Genomic DNA, 22,505 nt, shown 5'->3' on the forward strand with positions numbered 1-22,505 from the left:
GAGTCCAATCCCTCCCTTCACAACCTCTTTTAAGTGCTATTGTTGTATCAAGGTGCTTGGTGACGTTTTACTGACCTGAAAAGAATACCGTAATAATAAAGTGTGATTCGTCCGGCCAGTTAACTGTAGCCACTACACAGCTAAGCTAACCAAACAGTGCTCACCACGGTCCAACACGTTCAAATAAATAAAAATTGTGGGTCAGAGACGACCACCGCTGGCGTCACCTTCGACCACCGCTGCCACCAATGTAACTTTTTTTGCGTTTTGGGTTCTTTATATATTGTTCATGTGTTGAAATAAGGAGTCAGAGACCGCTTGTTGTTGGAAGCTGCTGCCACTTCTTCTTGGTCAGGGGCGAGAGAGCTAGAGAGAGTGAACCAACAGTCCACTTCCTCTTCCGGACTTCACAATAAGAGTAGACATTAACAGATACAGAACAGTCTGTTACACTAGCAAATCCTCTCCCTCTTCCCACTCAAATTAGCAGCACATGGGCCTATGCCAGGTTTCGACCTGGCCTTGTTTAAATTAGTTGGGTAGTTGTTTTAATCGTACTTTTAAATACACCTTGCCATTCTGGACCACGTATAGTTTTTATCATGTCCTGAGTGTGTTTTTGACATGTGTGCTGTCTGTGTTTTTTGTCTCGTTTGAGCTGTGCTGTTACGCCAGAATGAATTCCTGTGTATCCTTGTGATGCATTTGGCGAAAGTGATTCTGATCCTGATTCTGATTCTGAAACATCCAACTGAAGGAACCAGAAGAAACACAGATTTTTTTACTTTAGGGGGTCTTTAACTATAATAATCTTGTTTGGATGTTGACCACGCAATGCTGTTATTTCTCAAATAGCTCAGGATTGAATTGCCTAAAACATGTTTGTATATATCTCCCATTACAGGAAGTGTGTGGTGCTGTCTAAGCGGCCTTTCTTCTGTGTGTTCTTCTAGGTGTGAGTTGAGTGGATCAGACGAGCGGCGATCATGGTGGCTCTGTCATTAAAGATGGGCGTGGGGAACGTGGTGAAGACCATGCAGTTTGAGCCCTCCACCATGGTGTATGACGCCTGTCGCATCATCAGGGAGAGGGTCCCTGAGGCGCAGCTCGGCCAGCGTGAGTCTCCCTCTATTGCCATGCATTTTAGAAAGAGACAAAGCTTTCAGAATATCCTTTATATATACTGTGTATGTATGTGTGTATATATATATATATACAGTATATATATATATATATATTATATAGATGTGTGTGTGTGTGTGTGTGTGTGTGTGTGTGTGTGTGTGTGTGTGTGTGTGTATAATCTATAAAACTAAGTTATAAAAAAATGAAAGTGATGAAATAAGTACTAGAAGTAGTACTAATAGGAGTTATCATAATAGAAACATGCACATATGAACACATTAGGGTGGTGGAGGAAACAGTAGCAATCGATGTGAAATAGATGGGTGCCTGTAAAATAGTAGAAAAGGATTTATTTATTTATTATTTACTTAATAAGGGAGGGAGAGGGAGATGCGATACAAGGGTCCAAGGCTGGGTTCAAATTCTCTTTTTGGGTTAGGAATGTTCCAGACTGAGTGAAATGACCCGGAAGTACATCAGTGGCAGCCATGATGAGAGCTGTTTGAATCGTCTAAACGCTAAGGAAAGGAGCTTCAATGCTTCCTTGCTTAGCTCCTTTAACATACAATAGGATACAGTGGACCATCCTTTACCAAAGGAAAGTCCATAATGCCGTCCCACAATGCCTTGCAAAAGCAAAGCGATGGCATAATTCGGCCGATTAGCTTGATTAGCTTGCTAAAGCAGAAAGACACTATTTTATCAGCAACTGAGCAGGAAATGGTTTCACCATTGAAAAGAGTGTGACTTAGTTAGCCAGTGTCTCAGTGGCGTTTTGAGCCTGGCATAGCCTAGTGTAGCCTACTGTGTGTACCTAGCCTATAGTGTAGCCTACTACAGTATGTACCTAGTGTAGCCTACTGTGCGTACCTAGCCTATAGTGTAGCCTACTACAGTATGTACCTAGTGTAGCCTACTGTGCGTACCTAGCCTATAGTGTAGCCTACTACAGTACGTACCTAGCCTAGTGTAGCCTACTGTGTGTACCTAGCCTATAGTGTAGCCTACTACAGTATGTACCTAGTGTAGCCTACTGTGCGTACCTAGCCTATAGTGTAGCCTACTACAGTACGTACCTAGCCTAGTGTAGCCTACAGTACGTACCTAGCCTATAGTGTAGCCTACTACAGTATGTACCTAGTGTAGCCTACTGTGCGTACCTAGCCTATAGTGTAGCCTACTACAGTATGTACCTAGCCTACTGTGGCCTACTGTACATACCTAGCCTAGTTTACCCTACTGCAGTACGTACCTAGCCTAGTGTAGTTATGCACTGTAGCCTAGTGTAGCCTACAGTACGTACCTAGCCTAGTGTAGCCTACAGTACGTACCTAGCCTAGTGTAGCCTACAGTACGTACCTAGCCTAGTGTAGCCTACTACAGTACGTACCTAGCCTACTGGGGCCGGTTGCACAAAGGTGTTGCACAAAGGGTGTTTTGTGCGACCGATTTTATTTTATGGACGCCTTAACTCTGACTCTAAGGGAAATCTTAACTTAAGGTGCTTTGTGCAACCGGCCCCTGTGGCCTACTACAGTATGTACCTAGCCTAGTGTAGCCTACTACAGTACGTACCTAGCCTACTGTACATACCTAGCCTACTGTACATACCTAGCCTAGTGTAGCCTACAGCAGTGATACTCAACTGGCGGCCCGCGATGGAATTGCAATTTTTTTTTTTACAGTGCACCTGAACGCAACATGCAAGATACCCGCTGAATAAGTGTCCAAATGTTCATGTCGTTCTGGCCAATACTCCACTTCTGTTATAGCAGTTCAGTCTGGAATATGGAATATCTTTCAATAATCTATGATTTAAAAACCTAGCCTAGTGTAGCCTACAGTACGTACCTAGCCTAGTGTAGCCTACTGTACGTACCTAGCCTAGTGTAGCCTACTGTACGTACCTAGCCTAGTGTAGCCTACTGTACGTACCTAGCCTAGTGTAGCCTACTACAGTACGTACCTAGCCTAGCCTACTGTAGCCTACATACCTAGGCTAGTGTAGCCCAGGGATACTCAACTTGCTTTGCCCGGGGGCCACTTCCGTGAAATGATAGAAGGCCAGGGGCCAGTTAATAAACCACCAATATACATTTTTCTGTAGCGGATTGTAGGTTTTTGGGGTGTCAGCCAGAGTTTAGTCTGACAATGTTGTGCACACCGGATAGTTACTTAGGTTAAGTTAGTTAGGATAAGTACATACATAAGTGCCTGGGTAGCGAGCAGACTAGTATTTGACAATTTAGCAGCTAAATCATAGATTATTGAAAGATATTCCATATTCCAGACTGAAATGCTATAACAGAAGTGGAGTATTGGCCAGAATGACATGAACATTTGGACACTTATTCAGCGGGTATCTTGCATGTTGCGTTCAGGTGCACTGTAAAAATTCCATGTGCAATTCCATCGCGGGCCACACAGGGCGCGCCCGCGGGCCGCATGTGGCCCGTGGGCCGCCAGTTGAGTATCACTGGTGTAGCCTACTGTACGTACCTAGCCTAGTGTAGCCTACTACAGTACGTACCTAGCCTAGCATACTGTAGCCTACATACTAGCCTAGTGTAGCCTACTGTACATACTAGCCTAGTATAAGTGCAGTGGGATTGTCTTGGCACTGTGGTTGCCTTATGAATTCACCTGCACATCTTACCTTGACCTCATGACATTTTCCAGGGAGGTCGAGGAAAAGTCTTAAGAATAGCAGTTAGGAACATATTTTTGGATTATTTGAATCCAGCCTCGCTGAGTGTAGAGTTGCACCATGGTCTGGTCTGGGGGCACCTTAGCAACCTGCAACCAAGGTTCTGAATTTGATCCAGAATTCAGGAGGGGATGGGAAGGGAATCGGGGCAAAGAAGAAGGATTGTGCAAGTCCAGCCTTTGTGCTGTTGATTACAGGGTCAGCAGAAGAGTTTCTGACCTGTCGAAAAGCTATTTCTACTATGTGCAAGTTGGACAGAAACTCTCTCCCATACGTGTCCCAACCTGTGAAGAACTTTACACTTTCAAAGAGACAGTGAGAGAGTGAGACGCCGATATCAACATCTCACCCAAATTCTGTCGCTTATTTCTACTGTTCTGCATGTCTTAGATGACCCAATTTCAAACTTTGAAGTTTACAAAAAAAAGTAATAATTCTGAGATTTAAAGTCAGAATTCTGGGAAATAAACTCACAATTGAGTTGTTTGAGTCTGTTTTATTAAATGGCAGGAATTTGGCTTCCATAATAAGACAAAGGAATCACATTTTCAATTCTGTGTTAAAGAGATACACCAACATTTTGGGAGATTTATTATTTTCCATATTGCTGACAGTAAATGGGGAATGTGGATGCCTTTATCGCTACTCTGCGTGCCCTACAAACAGCGGTACAGTCCTCACTGCTAATAGCTTAGCGCTACAATGGTAATGATCGGTCCTGTTCAGTCGCCCAAAATACAGATTCCAACAGCGCCAGAAACACTCACAAGTACATGTTCTGACTCGTGTACTCACTAGGGATGGGCATCGAATTTCGAATTTTCGAATAATCGTTGTTATTATCGAGGTCGACTTTTATTATTGAAAGTCGGGAAAAAAAAAAAAAAAAAAAAAATTTTTTTAGTGAAATGTTGCATTGTCTCCCCTGATTCTAAGTATAGTCGAATCGCTTGGTTTGAGCAAGTAAAACAATTTTTATAAGCATTTTAAGCAAGGTTTCTGGAAAAATGAATGGCGGATGAAATCCCGTGAAGAGGGAGAGGGGGTGACTTTGGCACCCCTTTGGCACTCAGACCTGAGCCTACTAAATATTTAATGAACCACTCATGATTGTCAAAACTGTTTTTTATTTTAGAAAATGTCAATGTAAAAAAAATTAAAAATGTAAAAAAAAAAAAAAAACTTTTTTTTTTTTTACATTTTTTTTTTTTTTTGAATTTCGATTAAAAGTCGACTTTGGCCAGCGAATTTCGAATAGTGTTTTTGCTAGAAATGCCCATCCCTAGTACTCACCACGCCATGAAATAATCATCCAAATGTACTGGAAAGGGTCATTTTCGAAGTAAATCCACACACCCAGAACTAACAAAGATTAACCAAACTAACCAAGAGTAACTGAAGTTACTACTTCATCATTTGCCATGAGACGCATGCGCTGTACTGATGACTGCACACAGTGCATGCGCCTCATGGCAAACGAGGAAGTAACTTCAGTTACTCTCGGTTAGTTACTACTACTTTGAAAATGACCGTTTCCGGTAACTTTGGATTAGTATTTCATCGCGTGATGAGTACACGAGTCACAACCAGTGGGCAAGCCCACCCCCTTTCCCCTGAAGATGCGGAAGTCTTTGTTTAAGCTGTAATTCCTCGAATGGCCACTTGAGGCAGGACTCAGAAGTCCCGTTCCTGTTAAAATGCCTCACTTTGTAAGAGTAATTAAACATCTTTAAAGCCTGGCCCTTAACACGATGTTGGTCTATATAGCTAATTTCAACTTCTCATAACAACTGTGGGGGGGTCATATCTTATATAACTCGCCCGTTTAGAGTAAAATAGATGTTAGAAAAGGGGGTGATTGACAGATCGCCTGTCCAGTGATCGCGCAGCTTGCCAATCACGGACCAATAGCAGGCGGAGCTGCGGCTCTGGGAAACCCTCATCTCACGTGATCTGCGGAAGGACTCAACCCATTCCCTCCCACTCTGCTGACGAAAAATCAAGATGGCGACGGCCAACGAATCAACGCCAAACGAGAGACCAAAATGAATGGGATAGCTTTGTCCATATTTTTTTGGTCAGTGGTCACAACATGTACATGCGAGTGTTTCTGGTGCCGTTGGAATGTGTAATTTGGGCGACTGAATGGGAGTAGACAGCTGTAGTACCGCTCACTACCATTGTAGCGCTAAGCTACAGTAAGTAGCGCTGTAGCGATCTTTGTAGGGTGCGCACAGTGACGATAAATGCGTCCACATTCTCCATTTACTGTCGGCCATCATGGCAAATATGCGAATCTCCCAAAACGTTGGCACATCCCTTTAACCCATTGATACCTGATGCAACATTTGTGTGTGTATCCCTTTAAGACCGCGAACCGCGTGGTCTTAAAGGGCTACACACACAAATGAGGGATATACACGCAAATGCTGCATCAGGTATCAATGGGTTACGGGGGACTTGATCTAAGGCTACAGCTTCAGATGCCAGGAGACGTGGCTTATTCCATAGTGCTCCTATGCTGCAAATACTGTGTAGAGTAGACATTGATCCAAGCACAGACCCTCTTCAGTGACTGTAAACTGAGGATGTTGGAGTTGTGGACGGTTGGTCAGGACAGGACTAAGAACACATTTGAGGATGTCATCTTGGGCTTTGAGAAAAAAGCGATCGACATGTTTCACCATTTTGCGACCTTTTATAGACCAACCGAGTAATCAATAATGAAGATAATCGCCAGATTAATAGATAATGAAAATAATCATTAGTTACACAAGTTCTTACAACCTGATTAGCAGCAAAGGTAATAATAAGGTCGTTGTGGTGCCTTTTGCAGCCAATGACTATGGCCTGTTCCTGTCTGATGAAGACCCCAAAAAAGGCATTTGGCTGGAGGCAGGCAAGGCCCTGGACTACTACATGTTGAGGAATGGGGTGAGTCACTCACACACACTCACACACACACACACACACTCTCTCACACACACACACACACACACACGCACACACACACACACACACACACACACACACACACACCCACACACACACAGAAACATGACTGAATAGTTGGTGTAGTGTAAATACTTCCAAATAAATCAGATAAAATGACGGGGAGGCTGGAGTGGAAAATGAACACATTCCATACATAATACTTTCAGCCACCGTGCTTTATGGAGACACTGACAAATATTTGCTTTTGCTTTTGAGGAAAGACCATTCAGTGATGTTGATGCTTTGTATTTGATGCATCTTGATGATGATGATGATGATGATGCATTTATTTTATTTTATTTCTTTACAAAAAAGTACATTTGATTTTGACGTTTTAATGTGCAATATATCTTATTTACTACTGTTATCTTTGAGGGAGGGAGTCATCACTATATATTATAGTACTGAAAAGGATTTAGCATGTAGATAAAATGAATGAATGAAATGACAAAACATGAAATATAGCAACACTGTGGTTGCATGGAAGCCAAAATCATAATGTAGAAAAACTTGGCAAAGATGCATGTTGACAGAAAACTTATTTTCTTCCTGCAATCAAAATTACTGCTCATCAGCATAGAGCTCAACAGTGACCGCCCACTTTTGTGCGGCTCCAGTTCCAGGAAGTGAATTTCCCGTTCATTTCTCCATTGACTTTCAGAAAATCCTCATATGCAGAGTTTTAAGGCTGGAACCATCAGGACACTCTGGAGTACTTTAGGAGGACTAGTTAGATGTGAACAGTATATAAATGCATGCTGTATCCACCAGGACACTCTGGAGTACTTTAGGAGGACTAGTTAGATGTGAACAGTATATAAATGCATGCTGTGTCCACCAGGACACTGTGGAGTACTTTAGCAGGACTAGATGGATGTGAACAGTATATAAATGCATGCCGTGTCCACCAGGACACTGTGGAGTACTTTAGCAGGACTAGATGGATGTGAACAGTATATAAATGCATGCTGTATCCACCAGGACACTGTAGAGTACTTTAGCAGGACTAGATGGATGTGAACAGTATATAAATGCATGCTGTATCCACCAGGACACTCTGGAGTACTTTAGCAGGACTAGATGGATGTGAACAGTATATAAATGCATGCTGTATCCACCAGGACACTCTGGAGTACTTTAGCAGGACTAGATGGATGTGAACAACGATGTCCAACAACTTTCTCACTCTTAACGAAAAAAAGACAGAGGTCATCATTTTTAACAGTGCCACCCCGGCCCCCCTTGTCGATGCTCTCGGCCCCCTGGGTTCTAACCTTTCCACCTCGGTTAGGAACCTTGGGGTTATATTTGATAGCGCTTTTAAATTCGACAAGCAGATCAACTCAGTAGTTAAAAACAGCTTTTACCACCTTCGGCTGCTGGCTAAGACGAAGGCCTACCTCTCCCAGGCAAACCTGGAGAGGGTTATTCACGCCTTCGTCACCACACGTATTGACTACTGCAACGCACTTTATGTGGGGATTGATCAGTCCTTGCTCCGCCGCCTACAGCTCGTTCAGAACGCGGCTGCACGCCTCCTTACGAGGACAAAAAAGCGCGAGCACATCACCCCAGTCCTGTCCTCGCTCCACTGGCTGCCTGTGCGCTTTCGCATTGATTTTAAATTATCCCTGACCGTTTTTAAAGCCCTCAATGGCCTGGCCCCTCCCTACATTTCCGAGCTGCTGCACCGCCACACCCCCTCCAGAGCTCTTCGATCGGCCGACCTATCGCTGCTGGTGGTGCCCAGAACCAAACTAAAAACTAGGGGGGACAGAGCCTTTGCGGCAGCTGCCCCAAAACTCTGGAACAGTCTCCCCCTACACGTTCGTGCTGCCCAGACCCTGGAGGTTTTTAAATCGCTCTTAAAAACCCACCTGTTTTCCCTGGCTTTCCCCCCTACTTAGCCATCGTTAGGTCCCTGGCATTTATCGATTTATCGTTTTATTGCTTTTATTGTCTTATTGTTTTATCTTTTTGATTTTAATTGTCATCTTATATGCACTTTGTATTATGTTGCTCTCAATTAGTATTTTTGCACTTTACTTATTTACATCTGTGCACTTTACTCCCCGCCTGTGAAGCACTTTGGTTCGGCTGCCGCTGTATGTAAATGTGCTATATAAATAAAGTTGACTTGACTTGACTTGACTTGAACAGTATATAAATGCATGCTGTATCCACCAGGACACTGTGGAGTACTTTAGCAGGACTAGATGGATGTGAACAGTATATAAATGCATGCTGTATCCACCAGGACACTCTGGAGTACTTTAGCAGGACTAGATGGATGTGAACAGTATATAAATGCATGCCGGAGTACTTTAGCAGGACTAGATGGATGTGAACAGTATATAAATGCATGCCGTGTCCACCAGGACACTGTGAAGTACTTTAGCAGGACTAGATGGATGTGTTAACAGTGTGTAAATGCGTGCTGTCTCCACCAGGACACTCTGGAGTACAAGAAGAAGCAGAGGCCTCTGAAGATCCGCATGCTGGACGGCACAGTGAAGACCGTCATGGTGGACGACTCAAAGATCGTCAGCGACATGCTCATGACCATCTGTGCCAGAATAGGTCAGCTCTGTCATTCATCTCAACATGCTTACTCACCTCCATCACTTTCGTTATGCTGGACTGTTAAGTCACAGAATTGACAGAATTTGTAAAAAAAAAAAAAAAAAAAGTTGTAAAATGACTTCTAGTTTAAATGTGTGAAGTCTGATTTTTACACCTACACTTTGGTAATTAATTTGTAGTCCATGTAAATAATACTGAGCGGATTTTGGGGAAATTAAGCCAAGCGAGATGTGTCAATACTTCCTACAACATATTTCAAAATCAAAGCCGGATACCCATATTCTGTAGGGTCAAGTCAATCTTGTGGTTGATAGAAATGATGTCAACTTCGCCTCCCTATTCATAGCATTCTCATGATGGCACATGCATCACTCAATACAAAAATAAAAGCTTCTATTCACGTCACGAGTTTCCTGGTGAGACCGTGGGCGCTTCCATGACACCCTCCCTCCCTGTTTCCAGCTGCCAGTTGCCTGTTTCCGCCCAGGGCCGTTCATAGTGAAAGAGACTGAAAATAATCATAATTGTCTCTGCGGTTTGTACCTGCCGAGATCTGCATCCCTGTTTTTTAGTTAAAACAGCCCCAAAATGTGGTGGGGATGCAATTCTCGGCGGGGGTGCAAAACTCGGCATGACACCGGTTTGGACGTTTATCCTTCAAAACAAAAGCGGCCGCTACAGTATGCAACCACATACTATTTTTAGCCATTTCCAGGAGGAATTGACATTCACCTCGTTTTTGTAAAATATCGCCGCTATGCAACCACACAACATTACTATTTTTAGCCATTTCGGATAAAATAAGCCAAACGTTCCCACTCTTTGACGCGCACCTCCTTGCTAGTGAAATTTTTTTAAACAGGAAGTCGACAACCGGCAACCACTGAGAATCATGGGAAACGTAAGTCCACGAATGAGGTGAATAGAACTGAAAGCCTGTGGCTGTTTAGTCTGCAGATAAAACACAATGACAAGAGGCATGGGCTATTAGATGGCTCCTATGCCATTTTATTCTTAAAGGTAAACAGAGTTTTCCTTGTAAACAACTCCATTTTGTATCGATATTATTACAGCCGATTTATTAATGCAGATACCGATAATAGCCGATAAATCTAAATTTCCCATTATATCATTTATCAGCACCGATATGTGCCGTCCCTAATTAAATGGTGTCATTGTCTTGATCTTCAATGCACAGTGTGGAATCATGAAGTGAATTCCACTCGACTGACATGCTTCTAAATGTTGCCTTGAATTTGACGGAAAAACTCATCCTTAACACTGCTTTCACGACTCTTGGTGAGAAGAAGTAAAACGTCTACTGTAAACGCTTTCTGGGCCAGGCATCACAAACTACGACGAGTATTCGTTGGTGCGAGACCTGGGCGAGGAGAAGAAGGAGGAGAGCACGGGCACGCTGAAGAGAGACAAGACCCTGCTGAGAGACGACAAGAAGATGGAGAAGCTCAAGCAGAAGCTCCACACAGACGACGAGCGTACGACACACACACACACACACACACACCACCTCATACTCTCTCTCTCTCTCTCCCTCCCTCTCTCTCTTTGGTCATTCATTGTTGTGCTTGTATTCATAATTCAAAGTTTCCACCATTATTTGCCATAGGCCAAAAGATACTGTATGATTGCCACTGACAGAGAGCATCCTAGTCCTACAGTAGATACTGACAACCAACCTGTTTGGATACCATGAAAGTAGAAGGTTGGAGAAAATATAAAAATGTAAAAGTACAAGAAGTTAACACAGAGCATGTAGAAGAATGACTGTTTTGAACATAGTTTCACTGTTCTCTCTCTACCTGCAATACAGATAGTCAGTAACAAAATCATATCTAACAATACAAATCTTCTCAGATTTGGGTCAGAGAGACAAAATCATATGAAATGTGAGTCTGTCGGTCCAATGTGGACTAAATTAGGGGTAGTTGAAAATCACTGGTGGCTTCAGAATGACGACAGTGAATTGATGTTGTTAAAGACGTGTTCTTGTCCTCAGTGAACTGGTTGGACCATGGCAGGACGTTAAGGGAGCAGGGGGTGGAGGAGACGGAGATGTTGCTGCTGAGGAGGAAGTTCTTTTACTCTGACCAGAACGTGGACTCCAGAGACCCGGTCCAGCTCAACCTGCTCTACGTCCAGGTACAGTATACAAACCACAAACATCCACTTGACTTGTATTTGGTCCTTTGGAGGCACCGTAGGCTGAGATGGATGCATAGAGATTCAGCTGATACCACTTTTATAGCAATGACCCGGGTCGGACCAGGGTTACCTGAAGCAAACCTTCTTTTGTCAATTCATACCAAGTCAGTCAACATGGGTTAAAGCTGCATTCAGTGATGTTTTTGTGTTCAAATAAGTGTTAAATGGCTCTATATTCTGACAGCAATCACTGAAATAGAGTGTTTGGTCAGTGACTTACCCCTAACCCCCCACTGTCCTCTATCTCTCTCCTGTAGTCCTGCAGGCAGGGCGGACGTATCTCTGCAACCGTAAGAGTTGCGGAGATACGTAGGCGAGTCTCTATGACTCGCGGATGGCAGCATTGGATTCGGGGTGAAAAAATATAGTCCTTTAGAGGCATCGCGATTGGACCTTCCGTTTCTCAGAAAATGTCAACTTTTCTCTGATTGGATCAAAATTGGCGCCGACCTCAAACTATCCAAGTTTCCTCCCTACCACACCCCCATCCCCCATTTTTTTTAACTTGTCCAATTCCCCCTGCTGTCCTGGTTGCTCCATCCCCTTTGCCGATCTGGGGAGAGTTGTAGACTAGCACGTGCTTCCGCCGACACATGTGCAGTCGCCAGCCACTTCTTTGCACCTGACAGCGAGGCGTATCACCGGCAGGATGTAGCGCGTGGGGGATCACGCTATTCCCCCCAGTTCCCCTCCCCTCTGAACAGGCCAACCAGAGGAGGCGTCTAGTGCAGCGACCAGGACTCGTCATACCCCACCGGCTTCCCACCCGCCGCAGACATGGCCAATTGTGTCTGTAGGAACGTCTGACCCAGCCGGAAGTACCGCTGCCGGGAATCGAACCCGGGGTCTCCGTGGTGGTAGGAGAGTGCTTTTCCCTCTAGGCTACCCACACGCCCCAGGGTCCCCCATTAGTAAGGTTTGTTCGTCCCACCCCAGTTGGGTGTTGCCATTCACACTGAAATCTGATTGTCCAACTCAATCCGACCAATTCCAGCATCTAGGGGCCCCGACAGCGAAAGCGCGGTCACCTTTAGATCGGAAAAAAGAGCTCCTCGATTTTTGGATACAGACTTAATATTATGAGTGCAATGGCCAACTTCTGTTTTCTCTTTGGGACTTTACCTTTACTTTAGAATGACATTTTCAGTCAATATACAGTAGTCACAAAAAAAAAAATTATAAAAAAAAGAAATGTGTGTGTGTGTGTGTGTGTGTGTACAGGCCCGTGATGACATTCTGAACGGCTCGCACCCAGTCTCCTTCGACAAGGCCTGTGACTTCGCCGGCTATCAGTGTCAGATCCAGTTTGGCGACCACAACGAGACCAAACACAAACTTGGATTCCTAGAGTGAGCGCCGCATTTCATATTGGGACCATGACTTCATCTGCTTATTTTTACAGTTATTTTTTTAAATCGTCTTTGTGCTCTCTCCCAAACATGGGCCCGAGGGTCATGTGACATAAATTTATAATTTACATTTACAACGTTTTCTCCTTAGTTTGAAAGAGTTCCTTCCCAAAGAGTACATCAAGATCAAAGGAGAGAAAAGGATCTTCCAGGTAAGAATTGTACACTGGGCAGTGTATTAGGGAGATATAATAACTTATTCATTTGTATTTCAATTTATGTAGCACTTTGCAGACATCATAAAAAGCGCTTAATAATAACTAACAACTCAATGAAAACTAACTGAAAATATCTGGTAAGGTTACATAATATAATAATAATAATAATAAGATTTTTTTTTTTTTACTTTTTTAATAATTGACTTGTTCACTCATCAAAAACAATGTTACAAAGTGCTTTACAAAAGAGGAAAAGCTGGAAAGAAACAAAAAGTAGAGCATAGTAAAGAAGCAGAACATAAGCAATAGAAGCAATAGAAACATAATAAAAAATAATATTTTAATAAAGATAATATTGAAAATGGGTCCAGCGGGTGGGGGCGGGTTAAATAAGTTGGTTCACATACAGTGTAATTATATTTTTCAATTCAAATTCAATTAACAACAACAACCCCTCACCCCATGATAATATTATACGCTGCGATATTTTGGCGGGATAATAACACAATATAAGATTTTGGATCATCTCCTGAGCCTACAGTATGTGTGGTATAATTGCCTTTGAGTTAGCATTGTGTCTTTCTGCTGCGTTGATTTAATACAATGTGTCTGATGCTATATTGGACGTGTGAAATGCATTCGTCGTTGTTCTTCTCTCTGCAGGCACACAAAAACTACCAGAACATGACAGAGATCGAGGCCAAAGTCAGCTACGTTAAACTCGCCAGGTCCCTCAAGACCTACGGCGTGTCATTCTTCCTTGTCAAGGTAAGGGTTCAGAGTGTAGGCTATGCCTGTTTTGAGGAGAGAAGCGCTCACACTTTCTTGGGATCGTCCGCCTATAGAGAGTCTACAGAGTATTTTGTAACATTTCAACAATTCAACTGTTTCACTTTGTCTGTAGATGTTTAACATAATATCCATAGAGTAGAGTATATAATGTGACAATTCACGAACATGCCTAGATATTCTCAGAATAATTTAGTAGCTCCAGGAGATGAGTCAGGTGTGTGGAACGGGAAGCTAACTGTTAGCTACATACAGACCAAACAGACATAATACAGACGAAAGTGAAACAGCTGAATTGTTGAATGTCAGTTAATAAGCTGTTGAAATGTTAGAAATACTCTGTAGACTCTCTGTAGGCGGACTATCCAAACAAAGTGTTACCAATTAATCTTATTAGAAGCGCAGGTGATGACAGAATTGTGTTGTGTCCAAACAAAAGGACTCGCTTGCCGTCGTCACCGCCATCACGATTTGACATTGCTGCTTCTGGGATGTGTGACAGCATCTTAATGAGGGATTTGAGAGTAATGCTGAAGAAGTCCTTACAAGTGAGCTTTGTTTCTCGGGTAGTAAAACAATGAGAATTGATTTTAGTGTGATGATTATGATCATTCGGTGCTTGTCATTCATCCCCAGGGTTTAACAGCAGTTTATACCATTTCAGGCAATTTGCATGATACTTTCCCCTGTACCTTCTGGGTCAATTGATGTCCCCCTTTGATTTAGACTAGTTATTACTCCCCATCAAAGAGAATTTAATGATACCATTATACTTTGGCAATCTTTTCTTCAGTCACAAAACAAAGTAAGTGTTTGAACTTCAGACAAATCTGTTGCATATGAATGATAAAATATGGGTGTTTTATTCCAAAAACAATCTAGCCTGGGCTTCCAGAACATGTAAAGATCAATCTTTTGGCGCCCCCTAGTGGCCTTAAAATGAATCTCCATTCTTTATCCTAGAAAAGGTTGTTAAAAAAGAAATCATGCTTAAAAAAAAGAGAGAGAGAGTCAGATCTTCAGATTCAAGTTTGTTTATTTATATAGCTGTTTATCACATGCATGACTTCAAGAATTTGACAGAGAATGAGCCTAACTCGATCAATTAAGACTTTCTTAGGATGCACGATATTGTATTTTTAATTGTATTGTATTTTTTAGCCGATATCCAACTCTTTTGGCTGATTGCCGATACCAATATATGTGTGCATTTCTTCCACCTAATATCAGAGAACATCAAGTCTCTCCTGTAGTGGAATTAACACATTGAGTGCGTTTACATGCACACTAATAAACCGTTTATTAATGGATTTCTAGAGTTACCTGATTATCAAGATGTAGAAGGCATCCTTTAACGGATAAAGTCCGTTTATCAGTTTATGAGAAATCCAATAAACACACCTAGGTTACTGCTGAATCATCAGGTTTATTCATTGCCGTCAGTGTCCACTCAGACACTTTGAGGTGAGTTCCCGCTATTTACTAAGTGCATGTAAACGCGGAAATCAAATTATTGCCAGTTACCGGATTATTCTCAGTTCTCTGTGCATGTAAACGCACTCATTATTATGCCTACTCTTATGGTGACCCACTGGCAGATGCAGACACAAATACAATGCTTTTCAAAATGTACACATTCACTGGGTTAACTAATAAAACTACTTCAACATAGAAAAACAACACAGTAAAACATGTCATATTTTGTATTTATGAAACATTTTCTTTGAGACAAAACTGTAAGATTGATTCCTACTTAAACAGGCTCGGATGATATCGGCGTGTCACATCGGACAGAAATGTTCATTTCGGGCTGATGCCGATATTTGAGGATGACGTGCCGATGTGTCACGGTGCATCTCTAATGCTAATCCTTCACTTCTCCACCGTCCTGCTTCTGCAGGAGAAGATGAAGGGCAAGAACAAGCTGGTGCCTCGTCTGCTGGGCATCACCAAGGAGAGCGTGATGAGGGTGGATGAGAGGACCAAGGAGGTGATCCAGGAGTGGAACCTGACCAACATCAAACGCTGGGCCGCCTCGCCCAAGAGCTTCACACTGGTGGGTCCCACACTTCTGACCCTTTTCTATTTAGGGGGAACATTTTGGAATTCAGGGTAGCACTTTATATTCAGTTACGCATATTCACCATTAGGGGCATGGTGGCGCAGTGGTAAGTGCTGTCGTCTCACAGCTAGAAGGTCCTGGGTTCGATTCCCACCTGGGACGCTGTGAGCGCTGAAGGAGTGCGTGCCCGTCCGCATGTCCTCGAGTGCCCCACTGCCCAGGTGGGGTCGTCAAAAGGGCCTTTCTGTGTGGAGTTTGCATGTTCTCCCCGTGCCCCCTGGGGGTTTCCTTCATATAGGAATCCCACACCAAAAAGATGCAATATCCTGGTCGCTGAAGTGGTTCCTCCTCTGGTCGTTCAGGGCGCCTGTTCAGAGGGAGGGGAACTCATTGGAATAGCGTGAACCTCCCACGTGCTATGTCCTACCGGTGAAGCTTCCCCTGTCAGGTGAAAAGAAGCGGCTGGCTACTGCCCATGCCTCGGAAGAAGCATGGAGCCAGTTTCGGCTCTCCCCAGATGGGCAGAGGGTGGAGCAGCAACCAGGATAAATAAATTAAAGTTAGCACTAATGGGGGATGAAAATGTGATAAAACAATCTGGGGGGGGGGGGGGTGGGGTTAAAAAAATAAACACACATTCACCATTAGCATTAGTGCATGCTAGCATACTGTAGCATGCATATTAGTAGCATATTGGCTGTTCTTTATTGCCCTATTCTGCATGATCATAATCTACAACTACTAGGCCATTAACTAAGTTTTCTGTCAATAACCTTCTAATCACTGCTTATTGAGTATGAAGTAAGGAAGTTATTGTACATGAAGTGTGATTAATGAACCATGTTGTCGATGAATAATTACTAATAAACAGCCAACATGCTGCTAGTATACATGCTAATAAGCAACTAGTTAATGGTGAATATGTGCATCTTAATGTGAAGTGTTTCCAAATTCGGTATCGCATGTCTTTATCTTCTCAGCCTTAACTACTTTGTCCTAACTGGATCCTTCTGTCTGCACTGAAACTTGAAATATGAAGACGCACCACGTGAGAAGTTGCAACACCGTTGCTAACCTGCGACGCTGTGTGAACAGCACAAAGTAAATAGCGGTGGCTAGTTTCAGTGCAGGTTCCCACACTTGACGGCTAACATCAGCAACAAGGATGTGGTCACATCTCAAAGGCTCATTGTTGAAGTTGTACATATCAGTTTAGTTGATCATACGTCACCATACAATTTAGCAGTGAAACGTTGGAGGGCAGTCTTGAAAGCAGGTCATGTTTAATTGTTTTGATCACAGCAGGTTGGCATTGGCTCTGCCTAAACTGAGGAAGCGTGTGATGTACAGTTGAGTTAAGTGACTAGTCGCTGCAGGCATTTTTATTAAAGGGACAGTTCACGCCAAAATCAAAAATACATCATATTTTTCTTCTTACCTGTAGTGCCGTTTGTCCCTCTAGATGGTTTTGGTGTGAGTTCGCTAGTTTTGGACATATCGGCGATGTCTGCCCTCTCCCAAATATCAGTGGAACTGGATGGCACTTAGCTTGTGGTGCTCAAAGCGCAAAATAAAAAAATCATTTTGAGAAACTCAACAGCAATCTCTCTTTCCAGAAATTAGTTAGCAATTTCATGTAGAAACTATTTTCTTGCGACCGAACTACACCCGCTAGGTGCTACCTAGGTGTAGTTTCCGGCGAAAGAAAATAGTGCCTACATAAAACTGCTAACAACAAGGTCTTTCATGACCGAACTACACCCAATTTTGACTACGAACGACGAACTATTACCCATTCTGATATTTTATGCTGTGACATAACTTTGTTCTGTGGCTTTTCTATTGACATGATTTCATGGATTCATTGGTTAACGGGGAGACCTAGACCAAAGGTCTATTGGACGACATGGATGATTTGAGTGTCTATGTTTTCATCACATCACGATCACTCAAAAACTGTATCTTTATGTCTCAAATCTCATACCTCTTCTGCCGCTAGGACTTTGGCGACTACCAAGATGGCTACTACTCCGTGCAGACCACTGAGGGAGAGCAGATAGCTCAGCTGATCGCTGGCTACATCGACATCATCCTAAAGAAGGTAAGGGCCCTCGTGGCTAGTTAGTTTAATCCTGCCTTCAGCTTAACGGTACAAAAACAGTCTGCATATTCTTCTTTTTCAAAAAGACCAACCTCAACACCAGATCCCGACTTCACATTCTCTGGAGGGGAAAAAACCTACAGATTGTGTCTGAGTTGAAATACCTTGGCATCACTGTTGACCCAAATCTGTCTTTCACGGCACACATAAAAAGAAAGTTGCAAGGAATGTTCAATCTGGTGAATTTCAAATTCACGAGGAACTGGTTGTCCACTAATGCAGCAAAATGTTCATGAATACAACGAATCCACACATCACGTTAATAAAACCACACTAAAGCCAATAGAATCCCTGCAGAATCCCTGCATAAACAAACAATTTAAAAAAAAACTAGATAATGGCGCATTCCTTTATCGCGAAATAACTGGGATGTGGAGGCTAAATGACGTTTCCCATCCGTTTTGTTAGCATTCCATTTGCAGAAAACTTGAGCTGGGAAGTTCACTGTTCATTGGTCAGATCCAGTTGCTAGCCAGGCTAGCCATTGTTAGCAATAACAGTTGATAACATGGCATTTTGCGGCATTTTGCGCATACAAACACTGCAGCCTCATGTCCACACAGATAGATGTTAGGCAGTGCTGTGTGTACAGCTGATTTAATGAGACACAAACAAAACAGAAGTGACAACATTACTACGATTATAACTACTGTTGTTGAGCGGCGCAGCCATCTTGGATTTTTGAGGTCGGGGCTGCTGAGGCTCCTACGAGTTTGGAATGGGAAATACCAGCTCTGATGACGTCACCGTCCCAGCTCATGACCTTTGAAGTCGTAAGATTACCAGTTCCCAGTTATAAAGGAATGCACGATAAGAAGCCACAAGGATACCATCATTGCAGTATTTTGAAAAAGAACAAACTAAGCTAAATGCAGTCAACTAATGCAGTCATATTCAACACATAACACAATATGGCTCCTCCACCACTCCATACTTAGATCACATTATAAACCAGCCAAACTACTAGAGCAACAACTAGAGGAGATTGCCTGAAGTGTGAATTCTGCTAGACGGACAGTATGGACTGTCGCACAGAAATGAGAGACACGGAATCCTGGCGAGAAAACGCTTGGAGCTTTTATACTCCGCGTGGGTTTCTCCTCGCGGAAGTGAGCGTTATTTTTGAAAACTCAATTTATTTCCAACGTCTGTGCCTTCAACTATATTGCCTGCCCAGGGACTACAGAGGAAAATGATCCGTTTTGGCTAACTGGCATATTTTCCGAAACGTTATTAATATGCACCGTCTGTCGCTGTCAAATAAAGTAATAAACTAAACTAAATATGGGACCAAGGCTATACACTACAGTGACTACACTACAGTATGAATGGCTGTGTGTAATGAGGTGTGCAGCAGTGACGCTGATGCTGTCTCCACAGAAAAAGAGCAAAGACCACTTTGGCCTGGAGGGAGATGAAGAGTCGACCATGCTGGAAGACTCTGTGTCACCCAAGAAGTAAGTTGTGTGTGTGTGTGTGTGTGTGTGTGTGTGTGTGTGTGTGTGTGTGTGTGTGCACGCACGCGCGCGCACGTGATGATACCAGATGCCTTTTCGCATCTATCTCTTTCACTTATTATGCAAAGGAACGCTGGGGGATGGAGTGTCCAAAAGCATTCACCACTCGTCTTATAATACCATAATATACACAGTATAATAACATCAATAATAAACACAACAGGTTAAAAAAGTCACTCAATCTTCTCTTCCCGGACACCTTTCATACTTGGAACAGTTACATGAAGCAAAGAAAGTAGTGGAATTGTTACGTGGTTTGTTCCTAAACTCTTTTCAGCTGTGTATATTTTATGGCAGGAAGAAGGATACGTACACAGGTTCCCCCTATAGAGTCAATAAACCGGTTAGATTTTGGAACGCCTTGCTGCATACATTTGCATATACCGTAAATAAGGAAAAACAGGTATTCTTGAAACATTTACAACTCTTTAATGGTTTAAGATACTACAATAAGTTCATATTCAGTACCACCTATCCTATGTGTTGTATAATGTGAGTATTACATTACATTACGTCAGTTGGCAGACACTTTTATCCAAAGCGACTTACAATATCACATTTTGTCAACAGTACAGAAATCAACTATGCAACAGTCTATGACAGCTACAACCTTTTGAAGGAATAGAGCAGCACTTGTAGAATGTAGTTTGAGATGGAATAAGTAACATTAGTTGGAAAAAAAAATTAGAAGAGAGAAAGATGGTCAAGAAAGTTCAAGAAGGGCCCAGGTGGAGCCTGAAAAGGTGTGTTGTTAAGTCTTCGCCGAAAGATGGGCAGTGATTCAGCTGTGCTGACCGAAGGGGGGAGCTCGTTCCACCATTGTGGCACCAGGGAAGAGAAGAGTATGAGAATAATAGTCAGTCACCGAGTGTTTAAAAAGCGAAGCAAATGTAAAAGCCTTCATGAAGTGGCCGCATAGGCTGAATCACTATGATTGTAGAAATGTAGCAAAACAGACGTTTATATTTGACGTGAAAATATCAGGGAGTAGTACTTCCCAGTACCAAGTGTTGCCATAGACTACGTTCAAACGTTAACGCATTTCTGGGCAATGCGCCTCCACCCAGGTCCACCGTGCTGCAGCAGCAGTTCAACAAGGTGGGCAAGGCGGAGACGGGCTCAGTGGCCCTGCCAGCCATCATGCGTTCAGGAGCTGGAGGACCAGAGAACTTCCACATGGGCAGCATGCCCCAGGCCAAGCAGCACATCACCAGCGGGCAGATGCACCGAGGACACATGCCTCCGCTGGTAAGACCAAACAAACCTACTGAAACAATTCTTTGAACTGTTTTGACTTGGCAGCAAAATCATCTTTGAAGACACATTAAGTCCAGAAGAGTTTAAATATTCTGAGATAATTGACGTAGAAATTGTGTTAATTTTCAACAAAAGTGATATTTTTCTCAGTGGGACACAGTACGGTAGTCCTTTAGCCTGACATTGCCAGACCAATTTGCAAATGCGAATGGGTCTGGGGGGCGTTACTAACGGGCGCAGATCAAAATGCCTCCTGAGGTAATTGGATAGGCCTAAAACCAATCAGAGCAATGAAACGTGTGAGATAGCTCACGTTTGAATGGTTCTCCTCTGTCAGTCATCGTATTAAACCCGCCCCATTAGATAAGTAATACGTAAGGGAGAATTTACAGCTAGCCGGGCATTATCACGAAATAAACCCACCGATGATGCAAGACCCCGACCAGACTTCTTGCTGATGATATGACAGAACGGTGTTCATAGCAACGAACACTCTGCTCTTCATAGCAGCGGTTTGCTATACAGAAATAACAGACATAGAACAGCCTAACTGACCAATCAGAATCGAGTATTAAACCAGCCTAACCGACCAATCAGAAACAAGTATTAAACCAAGCCTTGTAATACAGGGGTTGTGATTGGCATGTCCATTTTCAGTTCGGGAGCATATAAAACTGAGCTTGCGCATTGGTCAGGTTCCAGGCTAGTAGTCCTTAATAATAATAATAATAATAATAAGATGATGATGATGATGATGATGATGATGATGATGATGATGATGATGATGATGATGATGATAATAACAACAACAACAATACTAATACTACTACTACTAATAATGATACTAATAATAATAATGGTACCGCTGTTGTGTTCACAGACATCAGCCCAGCAGGCTCTGACTGGAACCATCAACTCCAGCATGCAGGCCGTGCAGGCTGCCCAGGCCTCTCTGGATGAGTTCGACACCCTGCCGCCTCTCGGGACAGACGCTGTGAGATAAATGTTTTTACATTAGAGATTTTGAGATTAGTACTGTCTGTGCACAGGAGATTAGTACTGTCTGTGCACAGGAGATTAGTACTGTCTGTGCACAGGAGATTAGTACTGTCTGTGCACAGGAGTTCCTTCTGGATCTCTGTTGTGTATTCATGAGGACAAATCTATTCTCCCTTTGTCTAAGGCCTCCCAAGCCTGGCGCAAAAACAAGATGGATGAGTCCAAGCACGAGATCCACTCCCAGGTGGACGCCATCACAGCGGGCACCGCCTCTATGGTTAACCTCACTGCAGGTACAAACACAGAACACACAACATTCATATATATATATATATATATATACTATACTGGGAAATTCATTCTCCACTTCCCTACAAGATAGAGAAAATAAAGAATCCTCCTAGCATTACAATTTCGCAGTCAATTGAAACAAGCATTTTAATTGGCATCACTTTATTTCAACACTGCACTGTTGCCTCTCAATGTATCGTAGATATTCAACAGTGTATTAAGTTGACTAT

The 22,505-nt window shown here is 42.9% G+C and overlaps 1 protein-coding gene across 1 annotated transcript in view; it reads left to right on the plus strand.

The window, feature by feature from the left end:
* Positions 1–972: 972 nt before the first annotated feature.
* The window catches only part of tln1 (talin 1), a 98,415-nt gene continuing 76,882 nt past the window's right edge, over positions 973–22,505 (plus strand). Inside the window, exons 1-14 of the mRNA XM_083639421.1 lie at positions 973–1,116; positions 6,669–6,766; positions 9,277–9,406; positions 10,753–10,905; positions 11,427–11,569; positions 12,854–12,981; positions 13,133–13,193; positions 13,863–13,967; positions 15,889–16,044; positions 18,050–18,151; positions 19,592–19,668; positions 20,796–20,976; positions 21,866–21,979; positions 22,169–22,277. Coding sequence (XP_083495547.1) covers positions 987–1,116; positions 6,669–6,766; positions 9,277–9,406; positions 10,753–10,905; positions 11,427–11,569; positions 12,854–12,981; positions 13,133–13,193; positions 13,863–13,967; positions 15,889–16,044; positions 18,050–18,151; positions 19,592–19,668; positions 20,796–20,976; positions 21,866–21,979; positions 22,169–22,277 — 1,687 coding nt within the window. The 5' untranslated portion in view covers positions 973–986. The remainder of the gene's footprint in view (positions 1,117–6,668; positions 6,767–9,276; positions 9,407–10,752; positions 10,906–11,426; positions 11,570–12,853; positions 12,982–13,132; positions 13,194–13,862; positions 13,968–15,888; positions 16,045–18,049; positions 18,152–19,591; positions 19,669–20,795; positions 20,977–21,865; positions 21,980–22,168; positions 22,278–22,505) is intronic.

This window comes from Poromitra crassiceps (assembly GCF_964638095.1).
Source record: "Poromitra crassiceps genome assembly, chromosome: 6".
Taxonomy (NCBI): Eukaryota; Metazoa; Chordata; class Actinopteri; order Beryciformes; family Melamphaidae; genus Poromitra; species Poromitra crassiceps.